The following is a 27425-nucleotide window of genomic DNA, read 5'->3' on the forward strand; positions in this document are numbered from 1 at the left end:
GCAGCGATTAAACTAATCATTAAAGAATGTTTGTTGTAGAAAGGTTGATGGCATATCTTTTAGGTTGAAACCTTTAAAGACTAGCACCGGCACTATCTCGCTGAACATAACACACAAATTACAACAGCAAGGTTATGAAACATAATCAAAACACTCTGTATCCCTCTCTTTCTCTCTCTCTGACCGATCTATTCTCTCTCTGACATTGCTACTAATTCTCTTTCGTTACCTCTCTCTCAGCAATACACCTTCCCTATCCCTCTCTTTCTATAACCGATATACCCTCTCTTTCTCTCTCTCTCCCTCTCTTTCTCCCATCAATATACCTCCCGCGCTATCTCTCTCTCCAACCATATACTATCTCCCCTCTCTTTCTCTCATTGATCAACAATACACCTCTCTCTCTCTCTCTCTCTCTCTCTCTCTCTCTCTCTCTCTCTCTCTCTCTCTCTCTCTCTCTCTCTCTCCTCCCCCCTCCGCTCCATTCAAACCCTCTAATAACACTCGTTACCTCATCCAATCTGGATTGGCTGCCAAGTAGAAAGCAACACAGCCCCGCTCTCCCCCTCTGCATCTCAATACCTCTCCCCTCCTCAGGAGTCCCGGTGCTGTCCTCCTCTCACCCCCCCCCCTCCTCCTCCTCCCGCCCCTCATCCTCCTCTTCATCAGAGCTGAGTGCTCGTTCTCAGCCCTCCGCCCCGGGATCAATCAACCCGCCGTTCTCCTCTTCCATCCTCTCTCTTTGGGTTGTCAGCCTATTCCACGGCTAATGGCCTCAGGCCCGCTGCGACTCAAAGGAGTGTCGTTGGCTTCTTCCCGCCATAACCCCGGAGCGCCAGGAACGCCGGTGACAGCTCAGCCGGGGTGGCGTGCGGCGTGCGGCGCGCGGCCCGAAGGTGCACCCACCGCCGCCGCCGCCGGAGTCCGGTCAATTTGGCGCTCCCCTCGGGGGCGAGGGAGGTGACAACAACAAACCGGGCGAAAACGCTTTAACCTCGGAGTGAGGGAGTGATGGCGGCCGGGAGGGGGGGGGGGGGGGGACGACACCGGCAGAGGTTGCGGGGTCACGGAGGGGGAGCAGGGGGTGCGGAGCGCTGGCGGGCGTGTTGGACGTGTGACCCTTCCGCAAGAGGAAGACGAGGGAAGGAGGAAGAGGAGGGAGGGGAGGGGGCGGGTCGCAGGAGGAGGGCAGAGCAAAGCCGAGGTTTTTTTCGGTCTTGTAAAGAGGCTCTATTCCATGGCAAATTAAAAAGCCATTACAAAGATTACACGGCAGCAAACAATGTCGGGGCAGATTAGCATTTGGCCGCGGCAGTGGCGGCTGCATAGTCATCGGGGCAAGGGAGAGAGCAAGAGAGAGGGGGAGGGGGAGAGAGAGCGAGGGGGAAACAGGAAAAGGTCTGGTAATGAGCTCACGCCATGGTGATTGCGCAGATTATGAATATGATTCTATTCCTTTTATTCCCCTTAACACTGCTTCTTTTAAATCCTCCGGGTTTAACCGGACAAAAAGCCTGGCGGTACACAATGGATGGAAGGTTTTTTACTTTTTTTTATCTGAGTAATAGAATTTTGGGGCAGCCATTTTCTTCCTGGAAAGTGCTTTGCCTCCGGGGGAATGGGGGGGGGGGGGGGTTCTTTAAAGCCTGGTGTGGAGGATACGGGGGTCAATCCTCAGACAGAGTCCAGTAGGTGGAAGAGGATCTATCTCTTGGATCTCGAGACTAATGGCTGAACCTCAAAAGATAATTTAAACCCATTTCATGTGAACGATAAAGAGATGAAAACTTGTCTCTCCAAAAGGAATGAAAGAAAGCGCCAAGATAAAAGAAACGCGTGCATGCATAATTAAACAGAGGTACAGGATTCCAAAACCGTTAGAAGATTATTTGCTCGTGGGATCTAAACCGAGTGTTTGGGAAACCTCACATGTCCAGGAGCAGAGTTTTCATCGGGAAACTCAAGCTCGATAAGTTATTCAGTGAAAAAGAAAAATCACTTGCATCTGGCAGTTTTTACCCTCTTTACACTATTTCTCAGAGCAGACTTTGTTTCCCCGCTTCTGAATTCCTCTCAGCCTTTTTTCAGAGAGATTGAATGTCAACACGCGGCTCCGCCATTATCAACGATACACGGCGCAGGTTTAATTGTAATTACTCAAAGGTTTGTTTTGTCCCGGTTATGTCCCCCTCGCTCATAAATTAAACATAAGTACATGATAAGATAACCAAGTGGGTTGTGACCGCTTCCGTCTTCGCGTAAATCAAGTCTCTGCGTCGTGTTCTAATGGCTGTGTGCAGCTGTCAGAGCCATCTACGACATTAGCACTCTTCTCACATCTGTTCCCAGCTCTGCCTGTTGTTACGTGAATTTATCACCCAGACGCGCGAGGATATTAAAAACATGTGGCTTATTACGCATCTTGGCTGCTTGAAGGTGATGTCTTTACGTTGTTTTTCGATATGAAATAACCTGCCTTTCCATCGGTCATTGAGTATCGAATTCAAATGACGTTTTTCTTTCTTTGTAATTGCATTAGCTAGACCAATTCTCCTTCTTCTTTGTTATGATACATTCGATCTTGCATAATCCTGTTTTTATGGTGCGAATTAGTTGCTTGTGTTACTAAGGGCTCTAAAAATAAAGTTATAATGATTATGGATGAAATGTGCGACGATAATAATCATGAACTATCATGAATCATAACAATATTATAACATTATTACATAGTTTGTGTCATTAATATGTATAATTGATATTATTGGCGACTACTTTTATTTTGTCAAAATGAATCACCATCCGGTCTCGCTGTACTTCCTGTTCCCATAGAGAACTACCAGAACACTGTGCTGGAGTCACTTCCTGTGCACTCGGTGGTGGCGCGGGTGAAGGCGGCGGATGCAGATGTCGGCCCCAATGCGGAGATGGACTACCGCCTGATGGACGGAGACTACCTCGGGTTGTTCAACATCTCCACTGATGAGGAGACCCAGGAGGGGGTCATCGTGCTGCTGAAGGTAACGAAACAAACGCACCCCGCACTCTACAGCCCTCATTCACCCCGGAATAACAGGAATAACCCTGAACCCCAACCCTTTAATCCAACTGCAAACTCTTCATCCTATTGAGGGTACAGGAGTACGACAATCAAATGCACCCCGCGCTACGGGACTCATTCACCCCGAATAGGAATGACCCCAAACCCTAACCCCTTATCCCAAATTGAAACTCTTCGTCCTGTTGAAGGTAGAGCAGTAAGGCAAAACAAAGGCACTCCACTACGGCCCACTCATGTGTAGCGTAAGAGGTTCTGGGTTAAATCCCCAGTGTCTAAAGCCGCCCCGTCCTTGAGCAAGATTGGTACAGTGGAAACCAACAGACAGGTTCACCCTGTAGGATATTAAAGTCCAAGCTGAGGGGTCCTGGGTTTGAACCCCCGATGTGTGGAGCCCAGCCGGGTGAGGCATCGTGGCGCAGGCTGCCCTAACCTCTGCCTGCTCATTAATTAAATTTGTCGGGGAAAAAACGACCTTAGTGGCATTTGATAAAAGCATCTGCTAAATAGCAGCAGACCAAACAATCGCACCCCGCCCGGGTACGCCATGAACTGGAATAGAAGGTCTTCTATTTCAGGGGAGGTTGAACAGGGCTATGGGCAAAGTGCTGTTATTATATATGTTTGTTCTTTTGTTCGAGAGCATTAAAGTGTCTCAGGGGCCAATAGAGATATGGCTCTTGTCCTTTGTTAGAGTGAAATCCATTGTTGGCCAACGGCCATGCTTGTCAGATGGCAGAATTTGATCTTTTGTTTGTTTTGGCGAGATACGACAAGGACCTATAAGAGCCCGGACGACAATGGACGCGTCAGCGAGTGTGAGGATATAGCAGAACGCGGTATTACAGGGTGCAGTGGGAGGCCAGGGACCACCACCACATTCCTGTGAAGAAGCAATCATTTTTGAATGTCTTATCAGGGGTTGATTGGTGCCGCTCTCAGAACAAATAATAACGCTTTTCAAGGTGCGGAAAATCGATTTGAAGGAGCGTTATGAAAGAGTGTGTTAAGGCCCCATGTTGAGCAGCATTATGGCCAGTCTTTAGAACCTGTGTTCTTCATTACTTTTAATTTCCTGCTTTGTCAGGAGGTCAGAGGGAATTTCGCACCATCCATATCTCTGCTGTTTTGTATTCACTGCGATCGACGGAGAAGCTATTGAGGCTGCACCTCCAAAGAAAGATATTTTTTTGGAAGGTCAAACGCTTTTGATTGATGAACCTCCTCCACCTGTCTTTAATGTGGAGGTGAATCCCTTGTTTCAGCTCCAATTGGAACACGATGAGATTTAAAACGACGCATTTTGCACTGAGAAGAGATGAAGGGTTATTCCCACGGTAACGACCCAAGGGAACTATGTATATTTTTAGTACAGTTGTTTGTGTATAAGCTTTATAATTAGTGATGTGGAATACGAAAAGCCTCACACAATTTTCTGGTGTTACATTATAAGTGTCCATGTTTAAAACACATTTGAAACACCTGCCACATTGTGAAAGAGTATAAAAACGACCTTCTTTGTTTTGTAAAAATGTTTTCTTTCTCTTTTCTCTTTTTGTTTTTTTGTCGTTGCTAGCCTCTGGACTTCGAGACAAAGAGCAGTTTTTCCCTTAGAATCGAGGCAACCAACCGAAACATCGACTCCAACTTCTTGAGCGTTGGCCCGTTTAGCGACTTGGCCGTCGTCAAGTTGACGGTGGAGGACGTCAACGAGCCACCCGTCTTCTCCACGCCGCTCCTCAAGATGGTGGTGTCGGAGGACGCCAGGATGGGAACGTCCATTGGAAGAGTCTCAGCGCACGATCCTGACTCCACAAACAGCGGCATACGGTATTAAAGTTTGTTATTAATGATTACATTTCGTTTCAGCTGACTAACTTTAATCATACGCCACCTTCCACAAACCTCACCGTGAAATGGGATTTTGTTTGAATCAAAAGAATGTTTTAATATTAGCTTGCTAACTATAAACAACCTACAGCTAACTAGCTATAACTGTAAGCCATGAAAACGTCACTGGTAATATTTTAGGGGAAATCCAGATTATTGGGGTTAAACGCTTTTTTATCAGACGTTTATAGCCTATTTAATCCTTCACCAGTTATTATTACGTAAAAATCTCCCAGATGCGATCATCACGGTAAAACAAGTTGCCAAGACTACAGTGTGCCTTATTGTGGCTGAATGCTTCTCAGTAGTAAAATCAAAGTCACCCTCACTGGGGATAGAGCTCGACAGCTTAAGCTCTCGCGAGTGTTCTCCACGTTACACAGACAATTTCTAATATAAAACTCAAAGCAGAAGCCAGGAAACAAAACAACCCCAAGGAGAGGTCAGACTACGCGTGTGTGTGTGTGTGTGTGTGTGTGTGTGTGTGTGTGTGTGTGTGTGTGTGTGTGTGTGTGTGTGTGTGTATGCTAAACAGGGAACCGGCGCCTTCAGCCACTCCACATTATCTGTAAAGAATCTGCGGGCTCTCGGAGCCAGGCCCTGTGTGGCGGTGAGACACCACAGCCCCTGGCAGATGGCGACCGTGGGGCCAAGGAGCGCCGCGTTAGCACAAGTGAAAGGCCATCTTGAACAAGAGCAGGGGCCCCAAGGGGGGCCCCTGCCCCTCACAAACACCGGCCCTGGCATTTATGACTTAAGACGCACGCACAGAACCAATCTGTGGTGCGTTGCTTCCAAATCCCAGCTCGATGTGTTATTATTAATTAAATGAGTACTGTATGGCGGCCGCGGCTCTGTCAGGGTTGTTGGTAATCTTAATCAGAAAATGTAATTACTGCAGCATTGTGGGTGTAAATTGCCTCTTTTTGTGATTGCGATGGCGATCGGGCGATGTCGATATATTACGAGACGTCGGTTGAAATTAGAATTATTGTGGAACTAACGCAATCAAAGAGTCAAATTACACTGCAGTAATATACGTTGGATGTCGGACTAATCAAAGTTTTCGTCTTTTTTCTGTAGTAATACGAGTTGCGGTGTAAATTAAAAATGCCTTGGTCTGTCTGGGCCATTACCGGACAGCCAAGTTTAGTTTTTTTCCTCTGAATTAAATAACGATAATTCCAAATGTTTTGGTAGGGCTCCGATGTTAATGAGAAATAAATCGCCTTTATCATTTTGTATACTACGACGATGATGAGGACGGTTGTTATTGGCATTATGATGGTTAATAACAAAAATAATTATTATCGATGTTTCAGGGACAGTGCGGCATCTATCTATAATGAACTGGCTGCTGATAACAACAGATTTGATCAAAGTCAAACATGATAAGAGCTTCAGTCTAGCTCAACTGCTAGAGCAAGGCATTAACACTGCCGGGGTTAGGGGATCGATTCCCAATCGGGGCCGCCCACATGCATTCGATGTATTGTCAGAGGCTCTGGATAAAAGCCTCTGACAATTGGCCTATGAGATATAACGATGACTAACGATATTGCGTTTGGAAACGTAAACACAGTGAAATCCCCTTTGGTGGTCTCAAACCCAAACCCTGAGTGTGTGTGTGTGTGTGTGTCCAGTTACTCCATCGACAGGAACACAGACCTGGAGCGGTTCTTCAACGTGGACGCCCTCAGCGGAGTCATCAGCACGGCCAAGCCGCTGGACCGAGAGGCCAACTCCGTCCACAACCTCACGCTGCTCGCCATCGAGAGCCGTGAGTACCGCCGCCGCCGCTGAGCCGTGGCCACACTGAGCTCACTGAGAGCCGCCACCGTGCCCTGTCCTGTCCACCGGTTCAACTACATATTGCTTTCACTGTCCTTGTTGTTAAAACCTTAAGACTTTAAAAGAGAAAGTGAAACTTAAACTGAAATTGACCGGAGCGGAATCGTTCACCTGGAACGGCCTGTTGTTTGTGTTAGAAAGCAATCTCTCTTTCTTGAAGAATTCACGATTCCGAAATTAGGATGAAATAATACATAAGTAGAAGTAGCCCTACTCGAAGTGAACTACCCAAAAAAGCATTAGAACCGAACTAGGTAGTGGGATTGACCATTTTTAACCTCCCAACGCTTTCGTCATGTATCACTTTCCAATGACTCCATTCAAACCAATTAAACATGTTAGCTCCACAGTAAGCTTCAAGTAATCAGACCATTGAGACTTGCTAAATACAACACAGCTGAGCAAAATGTCAGAATCCCAACATAAATCAAAGAGAGTTTGTGCATTTAGTCAAATTACAACCCAACCTCTACCAGCACATCAAATGACAGCCAATGAGGCTCAAATTCTGCCCAAATGAGATCATAAATGTGGTTTGTATCTAATTCTGAGTTGTCTACTCTTTTTCTCTGCTGGGCCATGTGAGTCACTATCAGCACAACAGAAACTGTAATTCACAAACACACACAAACACACACACACAATCACACTAAAACGCAGATACACACACACACACACACACACAGTTACACACGCATTAACCAACAAACACACATACAAAATACACAGAAAACCACAAATACACACGCACACACACGGGTTTACACACACTAACCGACACACATCCACAAATCCACGCAAAACCACAAATATACCAAAATAGAGATGCACACGCTAAACAAAAATAAGCAACGTCGGCGAAAAACAGATGCTCTTACACACGAGCGCACACATTACTGTAACATAGACAAGCACAAACACTGGGAGGGACACGCAGACACAAATAGCTACACACTAACACACCCTATATAGGTAGACACACACACACCCACACACAGCCGGCCATCATGTGCGCTTTAGAGGGCTGAGCCGTGGTAGGGGTCACGGTGGGGGTCGCGGCGAGGCTGTCAGGGAATGTTAATTCAGGCGCGGGGCGGACGCACCGACCTCCAGGCCCCCCCCCCCCCCTGCCCTCGCTGCTAGCTGCTGAGTAAGACAGCTCCCCCCACCGCGCACGCTACTTCCTGCTCGGGCTGCAACGACAAGGAGGCTTCATCCTCCGCCCCTCCACGGTCTATGAGCTACGCAGCGCTCAGATATCATCTAGAACGTCTGGAACTATTGTCTCTCACTGTTCTGCTGATGCTACGCAACGCTCAGATATCATCTAGAACATACATATCTATAATCTCTCTCTTTTTTACTGATGCTTCACAATACTCGGCTATCATCTAGAACGTCTAGATCCATAGTCTCTGACTTTTCTGCTGATGATACACAACGCTCAGATATCATCTAGAACTGTTGTTCCCAACTTTATTTGGGCTGTGACCCCATTTTGACATCAGAAATGTCTTACAGTGAGAGACTATAGATCCAGATGTTTTAGATTACAGAACATCTGGTTCTATAGTCTCTCACTGTTCTGCTGATGCTACGTAACGCTAAATCTAGAACATCTAGATCTATATCAATATCGTCATATCAAGATCTATAATCTATATCCATCATGTGTTGTATGCACACGATGCATGAAGCCCTCATCCTGAGAATAGTTTCTTGATTTTTTCTCCTTCCTCACAACCATCCATCACTCGGAAAGGTTGTTGTAAGAGCTGTACCAGAGGTACCGGTTATTAGCCTAAGTTTAGATTAAAATCCAGGAGGCAAATCCAATGTCTTCACTGACGGTGTACACAGAAGTCAGAAGTCTTGAGGCGTTAAGGTTTGGAGGATGTTCAAATGTTGGCGTTTTGTATTTTCTGTACTTTCTAAAAACCTTTTTATTGCATTTTATCTTTGAAAGACCCCGTACATTTTTTGGACAAATACAGATCGCAGGGAGGACAGGAAACATATTAATAAAGGTGTAAAATGTCAGAAGATTCTTCCAGGCTGGCGGGAGCAAGGGTTGAGCCGAGGAGAAGCTTTGAGGCTGAGGAGCAGCCAAAAAATCTCTCTCTCTCTCTCTCTCTCTCTCTCTCTCTCTCTCTCTCTCTCTCTCTCTCTCTCTATGTCGGTCTCTATGTCACTCTCTCTCTTTCTCTCTCTCTCTCTCTCTCTCTCTCTCTCTCTCTCTCTCTCTCTCTCTCTCTCTCTCTCTCTCTCTCTCTCTCTCTCTCTCTCTCTCTCTCTCTCTCTCTCTATGTCTTTCCCTCTCTGTCGGTTTGTTGGTCTCTATGTCACTCTCTCTCGCTCTCTGAATTGGCCTCTATGTCACTCTGGGCCCTATCTTGCATCCGGTGCAATTTACTTTCTCACTGGCACATGTGTCGTTGTTAGTTTGCAACTGGCGCAGAGCGTTCTTTTCCCTCCTGCGCCACGCGTCGGTAAATTAGGGAATGATCTTGCGCCCCAAGGGGCGGTTCGGAGAAAGGAGGAGGCGTGTTCTGGCGCAAACTTTCCCTGGTGCTATTTTGCACTTTCGGAAATCACTTGCGCCACGAACCAGGAAATACCTGGTTTAAAGTCGGTGGCGCATCGTTTAGATGCTATTTTATGGGTGCATGCATAATGTTGCTTGTGCACCTCGCGCATACACTTTGCTTCTCACATCTACCTAGCCACACATTCTTGGTAAATTATTTGGGAAAGAACAGCTGATACAGAGGTAATAAGTGGTACTTTATTATTTGGCCATAAACGTTTGTGCCGGAAAAATAGCGACATCGCCATAGAACCGCCCACAAAGCTACTTGAGCTTGGCGCTTCTCACTTGCGTTTCAGACCGTTAAAATAGGGCCCTTTATGTCTCTCTCTATATCTCTGCCTGATTCGGTCTCTATGTCACTCTGTGTCTCTCTCTCTCTGGCTCTCTCTCTCTGATTCGGTCTATGTGTCACTCTATGTCTCTCTCTCTATCTCTGACTCTATGTCTGTGTCTATGTTCCAGAGGATCCCACCCAGATAGGTAAAGGCATTGCCCTGATCACCGTGCTGGACATCAACGACAACGCACCCGTCTTCGCCATCGACTACGAGACCCTGCTGTGTGAGAATGCCATGCCTGGACAGGTAGGAGAGCGGACACACACACACACAAAAACACACCTGCACACACACACACACACACAAACACACATATAGATAATATACTTCTCTCTCTACATATATATACACATCTTCCGCACACATAGTACGTCCTTCTTTCTCTCACACACATACACACACACACATACATATGGTGGTTCAATCTCTCTTCTTCACTGACACACACTATCGTTTTTTTCCTTTTGCCCTCTCTTTCCCTCTCCGCGTCTCCACACTCATTTTAAAACCAGACACACCAAGGCAATCTCCCTGTCTCTGAAAAGCCATTCAAAGTCTTTCTCTGTCACGGCTCGGAACAATTGTCCAAAGCACCGGCTTCTCAGAGCAAGCAGCTCCCGCCGGGGAGAGTGACTGTTGCACTGGAGTGAGGCGTGACTGTTAGGGTTGAGCAGGTGACTCCGCACATTAGCCAGAGACCCGCTACTCTGGTCCCCACAAGGTCAGCCCAACCAGCTGCATCACATCATCCACGGGTATGTCTCACTCTTAGTGGCTCACTCCTGAGGCTGGTGGGGATAGACTCCCTGCAATACTGTCCATACGGGCAAGATGGTGATGTGTTGATGTGGGTGAGTTGTGTGTCTCACTCTTTAGGCGTCACTCTTTAGTCTGGTGTGGTTGAGCTCTGCCATAATGGCCTCACAAGTTCAGCCAAACTAACTAAGTCACTATAATCTGGTACCAACTGTTGGTGGTGGAGACATGTATGTCTCACTCTTAGTAGACATCGTCTGGTGTAATTAGACTCCCTGGATTGTCCTGACAAAGTCATCAAATCCAGCTATGATTTCAGACACAGATTGTGTGTCTCAATCTTTATGTGCCACTCGTTAGTCTGGTGTGGTTGAACTCTAAAAACACATGATATCACACTCTTGTAGCCACGTGTTGCCGCGGGTGACTTCCATGCATCCGAGAAGTATAAAACTTCACGTCCCTACAATGTCAGGACAAAAAGCGGTGATCACACACACTTGAACAAAATTTTAGCGTGGGTGACTTGGCGCGTGCATGCCTCACCCTTTTAACTATCTTAAATGTGGTTTGAGTCTGGAGGATTGTTAATGAACAAACCACAGAACCTCACAGACTGGGAGGTTTGGCTGGCGTGGGTGAGTCGCACGTCTGTGCTCCTCACACCTATGTCTCACACTTGAGTCTCCGGGCCTGGTGGGGGGGGGGGGGGGGCTGCACTACATCATGAAGAACCTGAATGCGGGGACTCTGTTGCAGCGGGGTGGGGGGTGAGGGTGGGGGCGGTTTGCAGCACTACATCTATGCGTTGAATTCTCCTTGCGTTTCGTGTTTAGCATTTGGCCTCATTGTTGCTAAATGACTTGTGAGTCTGCCGCGGTGATTTGTCTGTTCTTGGCATTTAGAAAATGCAATCAGAGGCAAGGGGAGCAGGAGCGCGGTGGCACAACTGAATAAGTACAATTGATCAGAGAGAGGGATGGGGCTACCTTGGCTATATGTGGCTATTAGGCCCTTTTAAATACGCTATTTGCATTCATATTTCTGCCTTGTTTGTCAGGGCGCGCACATGAAGGTGTACAAGAATAGCAAATGATTTAATTTGTAAACAGTACCAGTATTTTTGTGTGTGTGTGTGTGTGTGTGTGTGTGTGTGTGTGTGTGTGTGTGTGTGTGTGTGTGTGTGTGTGTGTGTGTGTGTGTGTGTGTGTGTGTGTGTGTGTGTGTGTTGTTATTGCGTCTTAGAGGAAATGTTCTTCCTGTACTGCCCTTAACGGCTCTCCTCTTCTGAGTTGTGGATACACCCGCTCCTAATAATGTTTTCTTTATGCCCCGACTTTACGCGTTTATTTCTTTGAATCATTCGATTTGGGTCAGAATGAAGACCCAGAAGATCAATAAAGCGAGATTGTCTTTTCAGTTGCTTTTTATTTATTTTTCACTCTGTGATTTTTAGTGGACTTTCAGATGACATTTTACACAACGTCAGCTAGCGAACACAAATGAACCACTAGATCCTTCGTCGGCTCCATTGGTGCGTTTCCGTGTTAAACCAATGATCCCCCCGAGTCCATCGCCAGAGAGCGGCTCTAGTATTTATCCAAATCCTCTGTCGATAGCTGCCCGCACAGGCCGCTTCATGCTTCCTCTGTCTCGTTTCCCCCCTCGCGACGGCGGTTGATAAATCAAACCTAACGAGAGCATGGATGAAACGACGCTAGGACCGAGTGACCCGGGGTCCAACCCATCGCCGCCCCGACCCGTCTGTGGGGCCACGGGGCCCCGGCCAGGGCCGTCGCCGCCGCCAACATCAGCTAGGCGAGGTGGCTGCCGTGGTGTAATTACTCTGCCAAGCCAGACGGATGGTCCGCTCAGGACCAGCTAGCCGCCGCGGTTTGCTTCCCCCCGGGTGCTGAGCCGTGGAAAGAGCGGCTGTTGTTGTTGTTGTTGTTGTTGTTGTGGATGTTGTTGTTGGTGGTTGGTGGATTCTGATTGGCTGTTTTTTTTGCGTTCTTATAAATGCCATCTATACACAAACACAAACAGACAGTGTGTACCTACACACACATGCATCCACACACACTTCGCCCACACATATAATCAAACACACTCACAGATAATCACACACAAACACACACACACACAAACACACACACACACATAATCAGACAGACAAACAAACACAAACAGTCCATTTGCACTGTACTTCTAATGTCATGGTGGAATTCATTTCACCTCCTGTTCAGGTCAAATGAGTGTCCACCAATCCACCATAAGTTGTGTGCGTGTGCGTGTGTGTGTTTGCGGAATATATATCTTTGGAAAGATCTGTTCTGCCTGAGTAGATTTTTCATTCACTTTTTTCATTTTGCAATTGACTTCACTTCAAAATAGTTCCACAGCACACAGTATCAGATCGTCAGAGTCTACTTTTCAACTGACTTTCTTCCTACGCGCTGTTGTTGTTGATTTGTTTTGTGGAACGACCCTGGTTTAGTAGCCGCCGAGGACATCGAAGACACGTAATGAAGTTGAACAAACACACACCAAAAAACGTTCCACCACTCACAAGTCCCCAGCGGGCACTTCCCACAGCGACCGGGAAACAAAATGGCTGACAATTGAATAAATAGAATACAAAAAACACTGTGTTGATCGTAACAAGGGAGGCGTTATCGGCTATGTGTGTTGGTCTGCAGACAGGGGTTTTCGTTACCCGTCAGCCCAATACTCCTCATCACTCCTCCCCTTCATTGTTCTCTTCCTCCTTGTCCTCTTCCTTCGCCCCCTTCCCCCTCCGCCTACTTCAAGTCCTCCTCCTCCTCCTCCTCCTCTTCCCCTTCCTCTGCCTCGTCCCACACTCCTCCTCCTCATCCTCGCCCTCGCCCTGCCACCTCCTCCTTCTCCAGTTTCTCCTACTCCTCCCCTTCCTCTTCCTCTCCCCACGCTCCTCCTCCTCATTCTAGCCCTTCCTCCGCCTCCTCCTCTGCCTCTTCCTCGTTCTCCTCCTCCCCTTCCTCCTCCTCCTAATTAAAATGTTTCCTGTGTTCATCTGTCTGCCTCGGGGGGCTGGGAAATGAAACAACAGGCAGTTCCAGCGACTGCCTCTCCTCTCACTGGGAGTGTCTCGCTCTCTGGCTCTTTATGTCTCTCTACCGCTCTCTCTCTCTCCATGGCTCTCCGTGGCACGCTCTCTCTCTCTCTGTGAGCTTCGTGAGGAAGCTCAGGTCGCACGCCCGCCCACCGGTGTGGTTGCACCCGGTGGTCTCACGGCGCACAGCGGCGACAAGAGATGAGATAATTACAGACGCAGGTTGTGTGTGTGTGTAAAGTGGTGTGGTGTAAAGTGGTGGAGTGGGGTGTGTGGTTATTTGTGTGAGTGTGTATTCAGATTAAGTGTAAGTGTGTGTGTCCCTGTCTATGCTTGCATGTGCATGTGTGTGCGTGTGTGTGTGTGTCTGTATCTGTATGCATGTGTGTGTGTGTCTGGTGTATGTAAAGTATACATGTGTGTGTGTGTGTGTGTGTGTGTGTGTGTGTGTGTGTGTGTGTGTGTGTGTGTGTGTGTGTGTGTGTGTGTGTGTGTGTGTGTGTGTGTATGCATGCATGGTATATCTTAGGGGTGTGCCAAATAATCGTCATGACGATGCATCGCGATTCTAATTTTCACGATCTACTGCATCGATTGTTGACGCCAAGAATCGATTATTAATTTAAAAAAATGAATAAAAAAAAAAATATATATATATATATATAGTTTTATAAAGTTTATATAGTTTTATGAAATGATATTGTTGTTATAATGGCAGCTACTTCCAAAAGGGGAAATGTTTGAATGTTTTCATTTCATTGGTTTAAAGGACCACTGAGGCCATGTAAACGGCACTGATTATCCTCATTTTGTTATTTTAAGTTTTATAGATCCTTAGCACTTCTTGTCAGTGTATCCAGTAATAGTCGTTTCAATAAATACAGCTATGTATGAATTGAGTTGCTTTGAGTTATCAATTGAACACACTATCCAGATCATACACAGCCAGTCAGCCACTGGTAATGGCTTAATTTTTTTTTAACAGTGTTCAGTGAAAATTCACAATGCATCGCAATGCATCGCAATAATTCAAGTATCGCGATGCATCGTGATAGAATCGCATCGTGGCATGTGAATCGTGATACCAATCAAATCGTGACTTCTTTGGCAATACCCACCCCTAGTATATCTAGAGTGTGTGTGTGTGTGTGTGTGTATGGTGTATGTAGAGTGTATGTGTGTTTCCTGTCTTCTCTATGCAGATTAACAGGAAGCATGTCGTCCTTTTAGCCAATGAGAGAGAGAGAGACAGAGACAGAGACAGAGAGAGTATTGTGTTTAATTGATATTACGACCCCTCGGGCCAGTGGGAGGTGTTTGTCACAGTGTGTGTGTTCAAGCTGTCACCTTTACAAATATGAGTTGACTCACTCAACCATCCCAATTGCCTCTCCAAACACACACATACACAAACACAAGCACACACACAGACACATTCACACATACCTCTACTTCTAATGCACTGATAATTAAAATAAACTTGAAAAACTAACAAACACACCTAGACACACACCTATCCTTTTCCTTGATGTGAAATTCCTAATAGAGGTGTTTCACTTTACAGACGCCACCTTCTCCCCCACCCCCGTTACAGCCTCCCTGATAGTTGAGGCCCCACTTGACGCGTTGTTAGTTTCAGAGTAAAGAAGAAGGGACCGAAATGGTAAACACTTGATTTTAGTTCCATCAGCAGGGGCATTAAAAACGCATATCAGAACAGGACGCTAGGCTACGATCGCCGTGGAAACAACATCCTCATCATCAGATCTTTTTACTATTTAGTCGAATAGCAGACACCTTCATTCATTATAAAGCGATGTTATACATTCGATTTCGATAATTATACCTTTAGATCCGTGTCATCAAAGAGCATCCGTGTGATCAAAGGTGGCGGGATCTTGCACAAGGATGGCAAGAGGCTAGGCTGTGGACGTTTGGGAATCGAACTCACAACCTCAGCTGCGAGTCAAGCACCCTTCCCCCCTATCAATAGCAGTGTTTCCCCCAGTAAATGTCTTAGTCAAGGTGGTCAAGGAGCGGGGGGGGGGGGGGGGGGGGGGTCTCCCTGGTTAAATTCAATTAAAAAAGCTTGATGTCACGACCATTGTTGTGAACACCGATGCATTATTGATCTTTATTTTTACACCTGATGGAAGTATGTTTTCTTTCCCTACGAGAGTTTTCTACTTTGTTAATGCATAATAATTAAAAAAATAAAAATAAAAATTTGATAATTTTTTTAATATATTTTATATACATTGGTAGTCAAGGCAGGGCCCTATTGTTGATAAGGCGGCCGCCTTAACAACACAGTGCTGGGGGAAACACTGAATATAATTCATAAAACAATGCATCTAAAATGAACAAAAATAAAGAGGTGTCAACCCCAGTATGGTGTCCCAATTATCAGTTTCCTGTGGAGGTGTGGGGAGGCGTGTGAAGGAAACACCCACACACACACACAACTGCATGTGGCGCACAGAGGAATAAACAAAAGAGCCTCTCTCCGTTTCCTGAAGCACAGCGAAGCACAGGGTCACCCCGGACAGGGCGCCTCTCGCTACGGGGCAGGGGCGTATTCGCATCCTCCATTCCCTCATGAGGTCTGGAAAGTGTGCCGTTGGAAGTGTCTGTTTGGGGGCGGGGGCGGTCGACCTAGCTCGCAAGCCGATTGGATAAGTCAGAGGAGCCGGAGGTCGGGAGGGGTGGTCTGTGTGTGTGTGTGTGTGTGTGTGTGTGTGTGTGTGTGTGTGTGTGTGTGTGGTTGATAGTTGCAAGCATGTAAAAAAAAAAAAAAAAAAAAATGATGATTGCGGATGCTGATGTTGCCACCGGCGATGTGAGGGCGTGGAGGGGTGTGTGATACTGATCAGGGTGTTGTTTGGGGTGTTGATGTCATCAGGCACACGGGTGGTCCTCCCGCCACTCCGCCACCCCTCGGTGACAGCTGTCACCTCTCACCTGTCAACAGGACGTATTTATAGAGAGGCGGAGCGAGTCGACGCCGGGCGCCACCGCTAGCTGACACGCGGAACGCCGCCGCCTCAGCGATGCTGAGACAGTTGTTCAATAGCAGGAATAATATGAATCCTAATATGAATAGATGATAAAAAAAAGTTAGCCCATACTTTTTGGGTTTAATGCCTTCTGATTGGTCGATGGGGATGACGGTAGCCAGCTCTATCAGAGAGCAGGGGACGTATTACCAACTGCGGTAATATGTATATAGAACATCTATGAAGAGGGTCGGAACTAGTCTGAAAGTGTTTGACTTGCAAAATGATTTCTATATTGAACCTTTTCATTACTTCCATTAGGGCTGAACCACGTTCTGTATGTCGAAGCAGATAATTGATTATTGTACAGCATGTACTCTCTCTTTCTCTCTCTCTCTCTCTCTCTTCCCCAGAGAGCGGCACAATAATGCTTGACAAGATGATCTGTCCCCTCGTTATGCATTTCATAAAACACGGCTGACTTTTGCTGAACCACCCGTTGAAAGCGTTTCTATTTGCAGATTTGCATTTTATTTATTTATTAATTAAACCCGGAAGATTAGACTCCATGAGCTCACATTAAAACTGCTTCCTCTTGCTGTGCCCAGAGTTATGAACTCACTTCCTGTCGTGGGGGAATGAACGAGACACATGCTCTAGGTAATGACGGAAATTATTTCATCAAGACTAGATTCTAACTTGAGAACTTTCACTTGAATTTGAATTCATTCATCAAATGTGTCGATTATCAGACTCTATTCATCATCACCAAAATATATTACATATCCAAAGGGTTTTAAGAGCCAAAATGCATAAAATAATAAAATTCTGCTCATGATCTATGAAATATGTAAGTTTTAAACGGAAAGCAATGCCTTCACAAGTGTAGCATTATCAAGTTGTGTACCACTTCTGTGTGTGCGCATGTGCGTGCATGTGCGCCTGCGTGCGTGTGTACACGCCAGATACAAAGGACGCATGAACAGCGCCCGTATCCGCTCCTTTCATCCAACACACGGCGGTGCGTGCAAACACAAAAAAAAGCGGGAACTCTGATTTATTAGGAATCTTCTCTCTCTCGCCACGACACAAGCCGCTCCGTCGCTGCCGTTAATGTCTTTCCCTCGGAATTTATGTCTGTCTGCGTGTCCTGTCTCCTCTCTACCTCCCCTCCATCCCCTTACTCGCTCCCTCCCTCCTCTCCCTCTCCTCCCTCCCTCCCCCCTCTCTCTCGTCTCCTCTCCTCTCTTCCTCCCCTCCTTCTCCTCCCTCCCTTCCCCCCCCCTCTCTCTCCTCTTCTCTCTTCTCCTCTCCTTCCTCCCCCCTCCCTCCCCTTTCCCCCCCTCCCTCTCGTCTCCTCTCCTCCCTCCCCTCCCCTCCCCTCTCCTCTCCTCACTTCTCGTCTCGCAACCCATTAGAGAATTTCCCTGTGAAGGCCTTCGGGCCGCGTCGCGCATCACAGCCACAGAAATGAAAGGCATTATACATTACAAAGTGTTTGATTTAAGCCTGATTTACACTGCTCTAACCCCGCAGCACGGAGCTGAGAGAGATAGGGGGGAGCGAGAGAGAGAGAGAGAGAGGGAGGGAGGGAGGGAGGGAGGGAGGGAGAGAGAGAGAGAGAGAGAGAGAGAGAGAGAGAGAGAGAGAGAGAGAGAGAGAGAGAGAGAGAGAGAGAGAGAGAGAGAGAGAGAGAGAGAGAGAGGGAGGGAGGGAGGGAGGGAGGGAGGGAGGGAGGGAGGGAGGGAGGGAGGGGGAGAGAGAGAGAGAGAGAGAGAGAGAGAGAGAGAGAGAGAGAGAGAGAGAGAATGAGAGAGAGAGAGAGAGAGAGAGAGAGAGAGAGAATGAGAGAGATAAAATTCATGATAGGCTCTCAGATCCATCTGCAAATATTCCAGAGACATCAGTGCGTTAGGTGGATGGGGTGGGGTGGGGTGGGGGTGCAAATACTTTATAAGATTCACCTTCAGCGTCATTGTCATCACGGTCGTCGCGGTGATGGCCAGGGAGCACATCTCCATCAGAGTCGGGGAGGGGGGGGTGGTGGGGGGGATCGGGGGGGGACGGGGGAGTTGTATAAGGACGGGAGGAGAAGCTAGTTGCCTGGATCAGTCGACTATAAGGCACTGCACACACGCGCAACACACACACACACACCCACACACACACACACACGCAACACACACACACACACCCACACACACACACATGCCCGCTGCTGTACTGGAGACTATAAACTCTACTGGTGGATAACCTGCTGCTGATTATTCATGGAAGAGAAACTGATATAACTACAGGCAGCAGCAGACAGACAGACAGACAGACAGACAGACAGACAGACAGACAGACAGACAGACAGACAGACAGACAGACAGACAGACAGACAGACATACCTAGACGGACTGACAGATATACTGACAGAAAGAGAGGCAGACAAACAGAGAGAGACAGATCTTCCCTCAGACAGATATACCCACAGACAGATATACCTACAGACAGAGAGAAACATATACCCACAGACAGAGAGACAGAGAAACATAGAGAGACAGACAGATTGACCAACAGAGACAGATAAACCTAGAGACAGACAGACAGACTTACTTGACAGGCAAATATACCTACATGCAGACCGATAAAGCAGAATGACAGCTGTTCCCACGGACAGACAGAGAGACATGTAAACCTAGAGACTGACAGATACCCACAGACAGCTACGGACTACAGACTCCAACAGATGCACCTACACAGACAGACAGATTTACAATTAAGACAGACAGATGTAGACGTAAAGAAAAAACGATACACCCAGAAAGATACAGACACACAGACCTATGTATCCACAAAGACTCAGACAGACAGACAGACAAACAGATGAACGTGAGACTGGTAACCTTTCAAACAAATTAGAAACTTAAGAGATGCCAATTTCTACCTGCCGTGGAATAATAAGTGACCACCAACATAAGCGTGCTGACATCTTTTTCCATTTTAATTATTATTGTCATTTTTTCTTTTTCTGAAAAGTGGAACTACTTCCAATTCTTGCCACGAGTGATGGGGAGTAAAATATGCATGAATATTCTCTGTGTCTGCCCGTTTTGATAATTGGTAGGACGCGCTTCCCACCTACTCGGCGTCCTAATACCTGACAGCTTGTAAACAGCGACGGCTAAATGCGGGCGACAGCTGATCAACAGGGTTTCCATGCCGATGGATCATTGGCGCTTTCCCTCATCCCTGTCTTTTTTTGTTCTTCCATCTGGCTTTGTGTCGGGGAAAAAAAGAGCGCGAAACACGCTGGCGCTAAAGAGGTTAAAAATAAGTGATAATTTAGCGTGAAGTATCGTCTTAAGAGAAGCTTCTGGATTAACACACGTGCGTGAGTGCGTACTTGTGCGCGTGCGAATGTGTGTTAATTCTCACATTATAATAGCGGTTTTCCTTTTCTTTGTCTGTTTGTTGTCTCATTTTTTTTTTCCGTCTGGTGGCTTGAAAAGAGGTTTTGTCTTGATTGATCTGGAAGCGCGAGGACATCAGGGCTGTAACACCCACTTTGAAGGTGCTCCCATCGCCTATCAATCCTCACCCATATGGCGCGCGCGGCGGCAGTGCAGATATATCACCTCTCTGTACTCTGCACTCTCTCCTCCCCTGAAAGAAACATCAGCACCCCCTTCTCCCCCACCAACCCCTGCCGCCACGCAGCCTAGCCTAGCGTTGTGGTGCGCGAACACGCTGCGCACACCCAGCATGCTAACGCTTAGCTCTGTACCTCTCAGGGAACAGAATAACGTCGGGGGGGAATCGTGTCGCGTTTCACTTTGTAAACACATAGAAATAAGAATGATTCTTCATTCGGTTTCTCGTTTAATCGCCGGTGGATTTTTAATCGATATGGTGGCGCTCTGTGCAAAGTCGGTAGGCCTTACCCTGTCTAAGTAAAGACCAAAGGCCTTGTGGTCTTTTTTGCCTTCTGGGCATGAAAAGAAAAGGCGGGAAAGACAGCTTGTGTTTATTTACCTCGCTGAGATCGCAGCTTGTCCAAACTGCTTCAAGGAGAGATCCGCTCCCCTCATTAAGGCTGTGTTCATGTACGTGTATGGTAGGGAGGAGCTGCTGTTTAATAAACACATTTGAACCCGGGTAAATGATGCATTCATTGCAGCACTTGACCCCAATCAATATCCGTCTAATCTTTACGTCGCAGCCATTGAATGGCTGCCATGCCGTCACAACGATACAGGCAGAGGCTGTAGGTATTCCACAGATGTGTTCTTCACATACAGGGCCATCACAGTGAGGTCAGATCTATAAACTGGAGGAATGGCGCTATAAGATATTTGCTCCTCGCAGCGGTCATTACGGTGAGGTCGTGCTAGGGGAGGTAAAGCTGGAGGAATTCCACTAAGAGAGAGATATGTCACATCTCTTAGCGATAACACTATTCTCAGGTTACGGTGCTCTGTGTGTGTCTGCCAAAATAGAGGGGTAGTACTTAGGTAACGGCGTGTTTTGCTTTCCGAAAATTACTTTCATACGGCTCTGTCGTAAGCAGGAGATTTGTAGGGGTCTTGCGCCGACCAATAAAAAAGCAGCATTGTCGCCGTTGCCAAGTAAGCACTTACTTCCTGCGATGAGCGGCAGCAAACTATCGGCAACACCAAGAAACAAATCTCCTCTGTAAATCAGCCCCCCATATTGGTTTTGTTGTCACTCCACTCGTACCGTCGAGAGGGGAGATTAACACCTGTGCTAGCTTGTTGATAAATCAGACGCAGAAGAGTCAAATACTCCTCAAGCGCCATGGCAAAGTTTTTGTTACAAAGTACAGCAAAAGAACGACAGAACAGGTTTGAGGGAAACAAACTCCCACCCACAATGCAGACTCTTTTTTTTTTGTTATGGCTTTAATTATATGTCTAAAATATAATGACATGCTAATTTGCTTACGTATTATGTCTCCCCATCTGGCAGCGTATTGCTAGCCATTGTATGGCTTTTCTCTGGGCTTGTGTCAGATGTTTTTACCCGCACTGTTTCCATTCCTCAAGACTGTAATTGTGATAATGGGCTTTATAAATAACCCGACGCAGCTCAACAGTTTAAATATTGTTTGTATCTTTATCCTATGCGTTGCTCTGGGAAGGAACTGCTCAGGGTTTAGCCAGAGTGTTATGAAGGCAGTGATAACAGCGAACAAAAAGCAACATTAATTAAATTAAATTCACTCTTTTGTCCTTCTGTGTGCTCTCAGCTGATCCAGACGATCAGCGCGGTGGATAAGGACGAGCCGCCCAGTGGACACCGCTTCTACTTCTCCCTGGCCTCGCCTGTGGCGGGGAACTTAAACTTCACCCTCCGCGACAACAAAGGTACCCCACTCCGACGGCCTCGGCTTACCCCTGACCCGAACAAACACACTTCAACACTGCGCAGGACCCCGTGAAGGAGTAAAACACATTGGGCAAGAATGCGACCAGGGAAACAGTGCAATGGCAGTGTTTTGTTGTGCTGATGTACTCTCCTGCAAATTTATGAATTTTTATCTCATTGTGATTTATTTTCATTTTAACTGCTTTATTTTGAAGACAAAATTTATCTTGTTTTGTTAGAGAGGAAAACGTTGAATGTATTCAATATATTTGAGGTAAGTACTTCAGAATGTTAGACTGAAGCACTTCATACGTGTAGGACACAAACTCAAATATATTCGATATAGATAATTTAATATGATGAAGACATTAAGCAAAGTAATCGTTTACATAAACGTTGCAGAAGAAAGAACAAAGTTATTATGATCAGAGAAGAATATTTTTCCTTCTTGATATTTTATTATAATTACAGTGAAACGATTACAGATAGAAGTCATTAAAAAGTAAGATTAGAAAGTGATAGAGCAACAAGTCACAATATAAATAGAGTAATAAGATAACACACTATGCCCTCTGCTTTAGAAACTGAGCGGACATTGTTTGTTGCGTGATGATTTATAGCTTGGTGTTCACCCAGTGCCGGGCTGATAACAAGAGTACTGAACAACACATTCCTTACAAATAAAGGGCACAAGGTTGTGTGTTTCTGTATTTTTGAAACGCTACAGAAGCTCTTACATTACACGTTCTTCTGACATGTTTCTCTCGGTGTGTCCCCATCTTTCCTATCGTCTCGTTCTTAAATATAAAAAAAAAAAAAACATTTAACCTATCAATACATTGTTTATCTTTATATATATATATATATATATTTGTGCATTTGTGGCACAAATATCAAATTGTTTGATAAATATCAAAACGCAAATTGTCATTTGCGTTTTGACAGCTGCTTTTATTTTCTGGAGTCCTTTTGTTTTGCCAGGCCACCATCTCTGTTCTGTTTTCAGCACAGTCCCTCCTTTGCCTCCCTTTCTATCCGCTTCCTGGCATGATCATGATTCATGATCATGACCAAACATTTAGATTTTTCCCCTCATCAAACAGAATGGTGGAGGAATCAACAGTTGGTTTCTGAGCACAGCGTGAAGTAGCGCGTGTGATCCAAAAGTCGTGTTAATGACACCATCTGTTAATCCTGCACAAGCAATCTAATACCAGCCAACACAATGCACATACCATCAATAATACTGCACACACACATATCTATATTCATAGCTGCAGTGGCTTTAAATCCTAAAAATACATCCTGAAGTCCGTTCCTTAACTGATTGTAAATTTGTGATTCATCTCTCATAAATTTGCACAACCTTGCTTTAATTTTATGCTTTTGTCCTATTTAAAAGACAGGCACTCCTTTTTTTGTTCGGTTAGAACTTTTTTATGTCTTAACACACTTGAAAAGTTTTTGAAGGCATGAAAAAGTCTCAGAAATCCTTCGTATCATCCCGCGTGATATTGCACTTTCTGCTCTCAAAGCCATCCTGAGAAAGAGGGATTCCGCTTTTGTCCCGAAGCCCTCTCAGAACAGGGCAGGAGAGTATATTTGGTAGGGTCTCTGACTCCCTGCCAAAAGCCTTTGGGTCTGATAATCCAATGCTCAGAAATACTACTGCTTAGGAACAAAGCGTCTACTAAATGTTAAACAATTATTAGTGATAATGTAACAAAAGTCTATGCTACACGCCACCTAAGGGGCTGTCACACTCCACCAGGGGGACTCCTATTGGGCGCCTCCAGACAAAAAATGACACAGGCTGGGGATGTTGAATTGGGTCTATTGTAAAGCTTGCAGGTAATGAACATGCCACAGTAATCCACTGCCACCCAGGAGATCTACCTGAGTGTGTGTGGGGATCGCTGGTTTAACATGGGCACACTGATTACTCAATGTGCAACAGGTGTGCAGCCTCACCCAGCCCCAGAGTCCATCAGACTGGGCCCGGTGAGGCTGCACAACCCAGCCATCATCCACACACACGCCCGCAGCGGGGAAGTCCTCACAAAGTCCAGTATCCAGTCAAGTGGATTTGCATAGAAAATACAATTATTATAATATATATTGGGCATAGAAATAGAATTATTACAATATTCTTTTGGATAGAAATGCAAATATTGTAATATATACTGGCATAGAAATAAATATAGTACCATTTTCTGTTGGATGGAAATACAATATTGTGATACAAACTTGAAATACAAACATTACAATGGAAATACAAATTTCCTCTGAATATATACACAACTATTGTCTAGTGTGTTTGTATAATAAATACAAATAAACAACCCTCCAAACTAAAGCTGTGACCCACGTACGTTCCACAACTCTGGTCGCTCAACACTCCTACCTCCCCCTCCCTCCCCCCCCCCCCTCCCTCCCCCCCCCCCCCCCCCCCATCCAGACAACACGGCGTCCATCTTGACGAAGCGCGGCGGGTTCCGGCGGCGGGAGCAGCCGGTGTACCGCCTGCCGGTGCTCATCGTGGACAGCGGCAGCCCGGCGCTGAGCAGCACCAACACGCTGGCGCTGCGCGTGTGCGACTGCGACGCCGACGGCGTGGCCATGTCCTGCGGCGCCGTGGCCTACACCGCCACGGGGCTCAGCACCGGAGCGCTGCTCGCCATCCTGGGCTGCATCCTCACGCTGCTCAGTGAGTCCCCCCGGACCCCGACCAAACTGTTGTTTATTTCATTTTGTTATTCATGGAGGTACAGTGAGTTGGACAGGAAGGTGTGGAGGGGGGGAGGGGAGGACACGCAGCAAAGGATCATGGGAAGGAATCCAACCCGGTTCACTGCCGTAAGCACTGGGCCTTAATGGTACACACTCTACCTGGTGAGACTCCAAACTAAACTATTTTTGGGAGAAATGGCAATTTTTTGTTCTGGTGAAACTTTAAAGCTGGAGTAGAAAAGTTGCATGCTGCTGGTTTAACTTAATGAGACTTAAGGGTGTCGCTTTAGTGCAGAGTGAAATAAATGCACCTTCATTAAAAGATAAGACAAGATATCAGTTGGTATTGGTTCAATCATGACCTTTAACCTTTCAGTTAAAGGTCAATAAAGCTGAGGTTCTAATGTTTGAGATTAACATTAAAGAAATCGAAATACATAAAAGACAAGATTTTACTTTTATCTCCAAGTCATGACCTATCATTTTTCACTGCCTAGAGAGGTAAAAGTTGATTTAAGTTAAAGGTGTTTTGGGGAAGATTAAAAGCTATTATTTGAATGTAATTTGTTAGAAAAGTCCTAGCAATCCGTCAGCTATTAGTGAGTGAAATGCGCTGTGAGAAGAGCTGCTTCCAGCTGACTGCGCCGGACCCTGAACCTGCCAATTTAAATTTGACACTGCTTCAAGCTAATTTCTAGCCAATCAAGGCATCTCTTCCCTGATTGGTTCTGGGAATCCATCTCACCTGTCAATCACAGGCGTATAAATGCAAGGGGTGCATCTGAATACTAAGTATACAGTATACTATTTCTGTTCAGTGTCTACTACTTCACCGTTAATGTAGTAAGTTGTACAGCTATGCGTAAAACGCCTCCGAAGGCTTCCGAACACCACCAGATGTTTGGAGATTTCGTGTTTCCCCTCTCTGCGCTGCACATCAGATGCCGGCAAAATTAAAGTCACATGCGATAATTTACCGTTTTTTTGTTTCTTCTTCTTCGGCTACCAGACTCCGGCTGAATTGTGGGATAGCGCAGTGACCTACCGTTGTATACTGTGGCGGTAGTACGCATTCAGAATTTTTTTGCCTACTACACAATGCATACTGAGCATCCGGACGCGCTATATTTGTGACGTACTGCAAAATGCCTACTATATAGCCGTCCAGTATGAGTATTCGGATGCAGCCTAGGATAAGGCGCTAATGAGAAGGCCTAATATTGGATCATAAACACTTCAATGAATTAAAGAATGTTGAAGAAGGCTACATATTTTGCATAGAATGATTTAGGGTTGGAGCAAATCATTTAATCACATTAATGTATACTTATGGGTAATGTTAAGCCTTGATTTTGAGTGATATAAATTTGAATTCATAAAACAGCCATTAACATTAATTTATAATTAATTCATTTTAATCAGTGTTCTTCCTACGTTTAATGCTGGTTTTCGTGAAATCAAATAAAGATTAGACAAAATATAATCATATTCATCCCGCAGCGAAGGAATGCTTAATTACAAACATTATGACACTTCCAGGGGCTGTCATATTAGTTTTTTTTATGGTGTTAATTCAGCAATTAATCTTATTGCACAGATTTTGTTCTTGTTTTGAACAGTTGTTGTTGTGTTGTTTCTGACACCATGCTGTCAAAATATTTAAAACAAGGTGCAGCTTAAAGAGCAGAAGATGATAATTGGTCTTTAAAAGCAGTACCAGACTCCCCGACCCTGCCTTATAACAGAACTCTCAGGTTGTGTTCATTCTCCGGCTCCCCTTTGAACACCAATTTAGTCCCACTGAGTGGAGGACAGGTGTGTCGCATCAACACTCATCAGCAGGTGACGGGGTAACCCCATCAGCCAAAAGGAAGCTATGCAGGAAATAGCATGTTTTTAGCAGTTGACCCTGCTAAATTCGGCTCCTCCTGGTTGATGATGAAAAATCCAGTTTAACGTGGTGTTGCATCCTGACGTGTGTGTGTGCGTGTGCGTGTGCATGTGCGCGTGCGCGTATGCGCGTGTGTGTGTGTGTGTTTTGATTGCCCTATGCACCACAGGTGTGTAGGGCTGGCCCAAATTATTCGAATATTCGAATACTCGTTCGGAAAATTTGTATTCGAAGCTTAAATCAGTATTCGGAGCTTCGTTTTTGTTTTTTTTTCACGTACGTGACGTTACCAGAGCGAGGGAGGCAAACTATAAGCGTCAGCGACACCAAGCAGAGAAGCGAGAGAGATGGAGGAAGAATAGATATCTTGTTCCCCTTTACTTTATAACACAACATTAGCGGGATCTCTGGAGGAAAAGTAATACTTAAAACCTTAGCTTAGTTTGTTTACGTTCGCTGTACAGCGCCGCGCCAATCAACTGTGACTGGCTTGCTGCAGAGCGTGAGCGTCTTGGGAATACCCGGTCAATATAATGGATATAATATGGACATATAAGACAAGCAATATTCGGTATTTGTTATGGATTTATTGTACAAATTCCCTGAAAAGATGCACGTTCCAGGATGAATTGAAAAGCTCCCGTAAGGGCTGAGATGGCAGAGAACAGCTGATTTGGAACGGAGCAACAGCTGTTTCGCTTTCACTGGGAAAAACTAAGGAACTTCAACCTACTTAGGCCTACTAATTAACGTTCAAAAGCTATTAAATCTTCAACAAAATATGCAGATACTGTCAAAATCAGTTCCAGGGAGTATATAGGGATTATTAATGTTGTTTTTGATGGTGTTTTTTTCTGGAACGAG

General features: G+C 45.8%; 1 protein-coding gene across 1 annotated transcript in view; it reads left to right on the forward strand.

Moving 5' to 3' along the window:
* LOC115537608 (cadherin-7-like) overlaps positions 1 to 27425 on the forward strand; it is a 101837-nt gene that overhangs the window by 67492 nt on the left and 6920 nt on the right. The window contains exons 6-11 of the mRNA XM_030349629.1: positions 2830 to 3017; positions 4632 to 4885; positions 6589 to 6725; positions 9849 to 9970; positions 21822 to 21939; positions 24399 to 24647. Coding sequence (XP_030205489.1) covers positions 2830 to 3017; positions 4632 to 4885; positions 6589 to 6725; positions 9849 to 9970; positions 21822 to 21939; positions 24399 to 24647 — 1068 coding nt within the window. The remainder of the gene's footprint in view (positions 1 to 2829; positions 3018 to 4631; positions 4886 to 6588; positions 6726 to 9848; positions 9971 to 21821; positions 21940 to 24398; positions 24648 to 27425) is intronic.

Source organism: Gadus morhua, chromosome 23 (assembly GCF_902167405.1).
Source record: "Gadus morhua chromosome 23, gadMor3.0, whole genome shotgun sequence".
NCBI lineage: Eukaryota > Metazoa > Chordata > Actinopteri > Gadiformes > Gadidae > Gadus > Gadus morhua.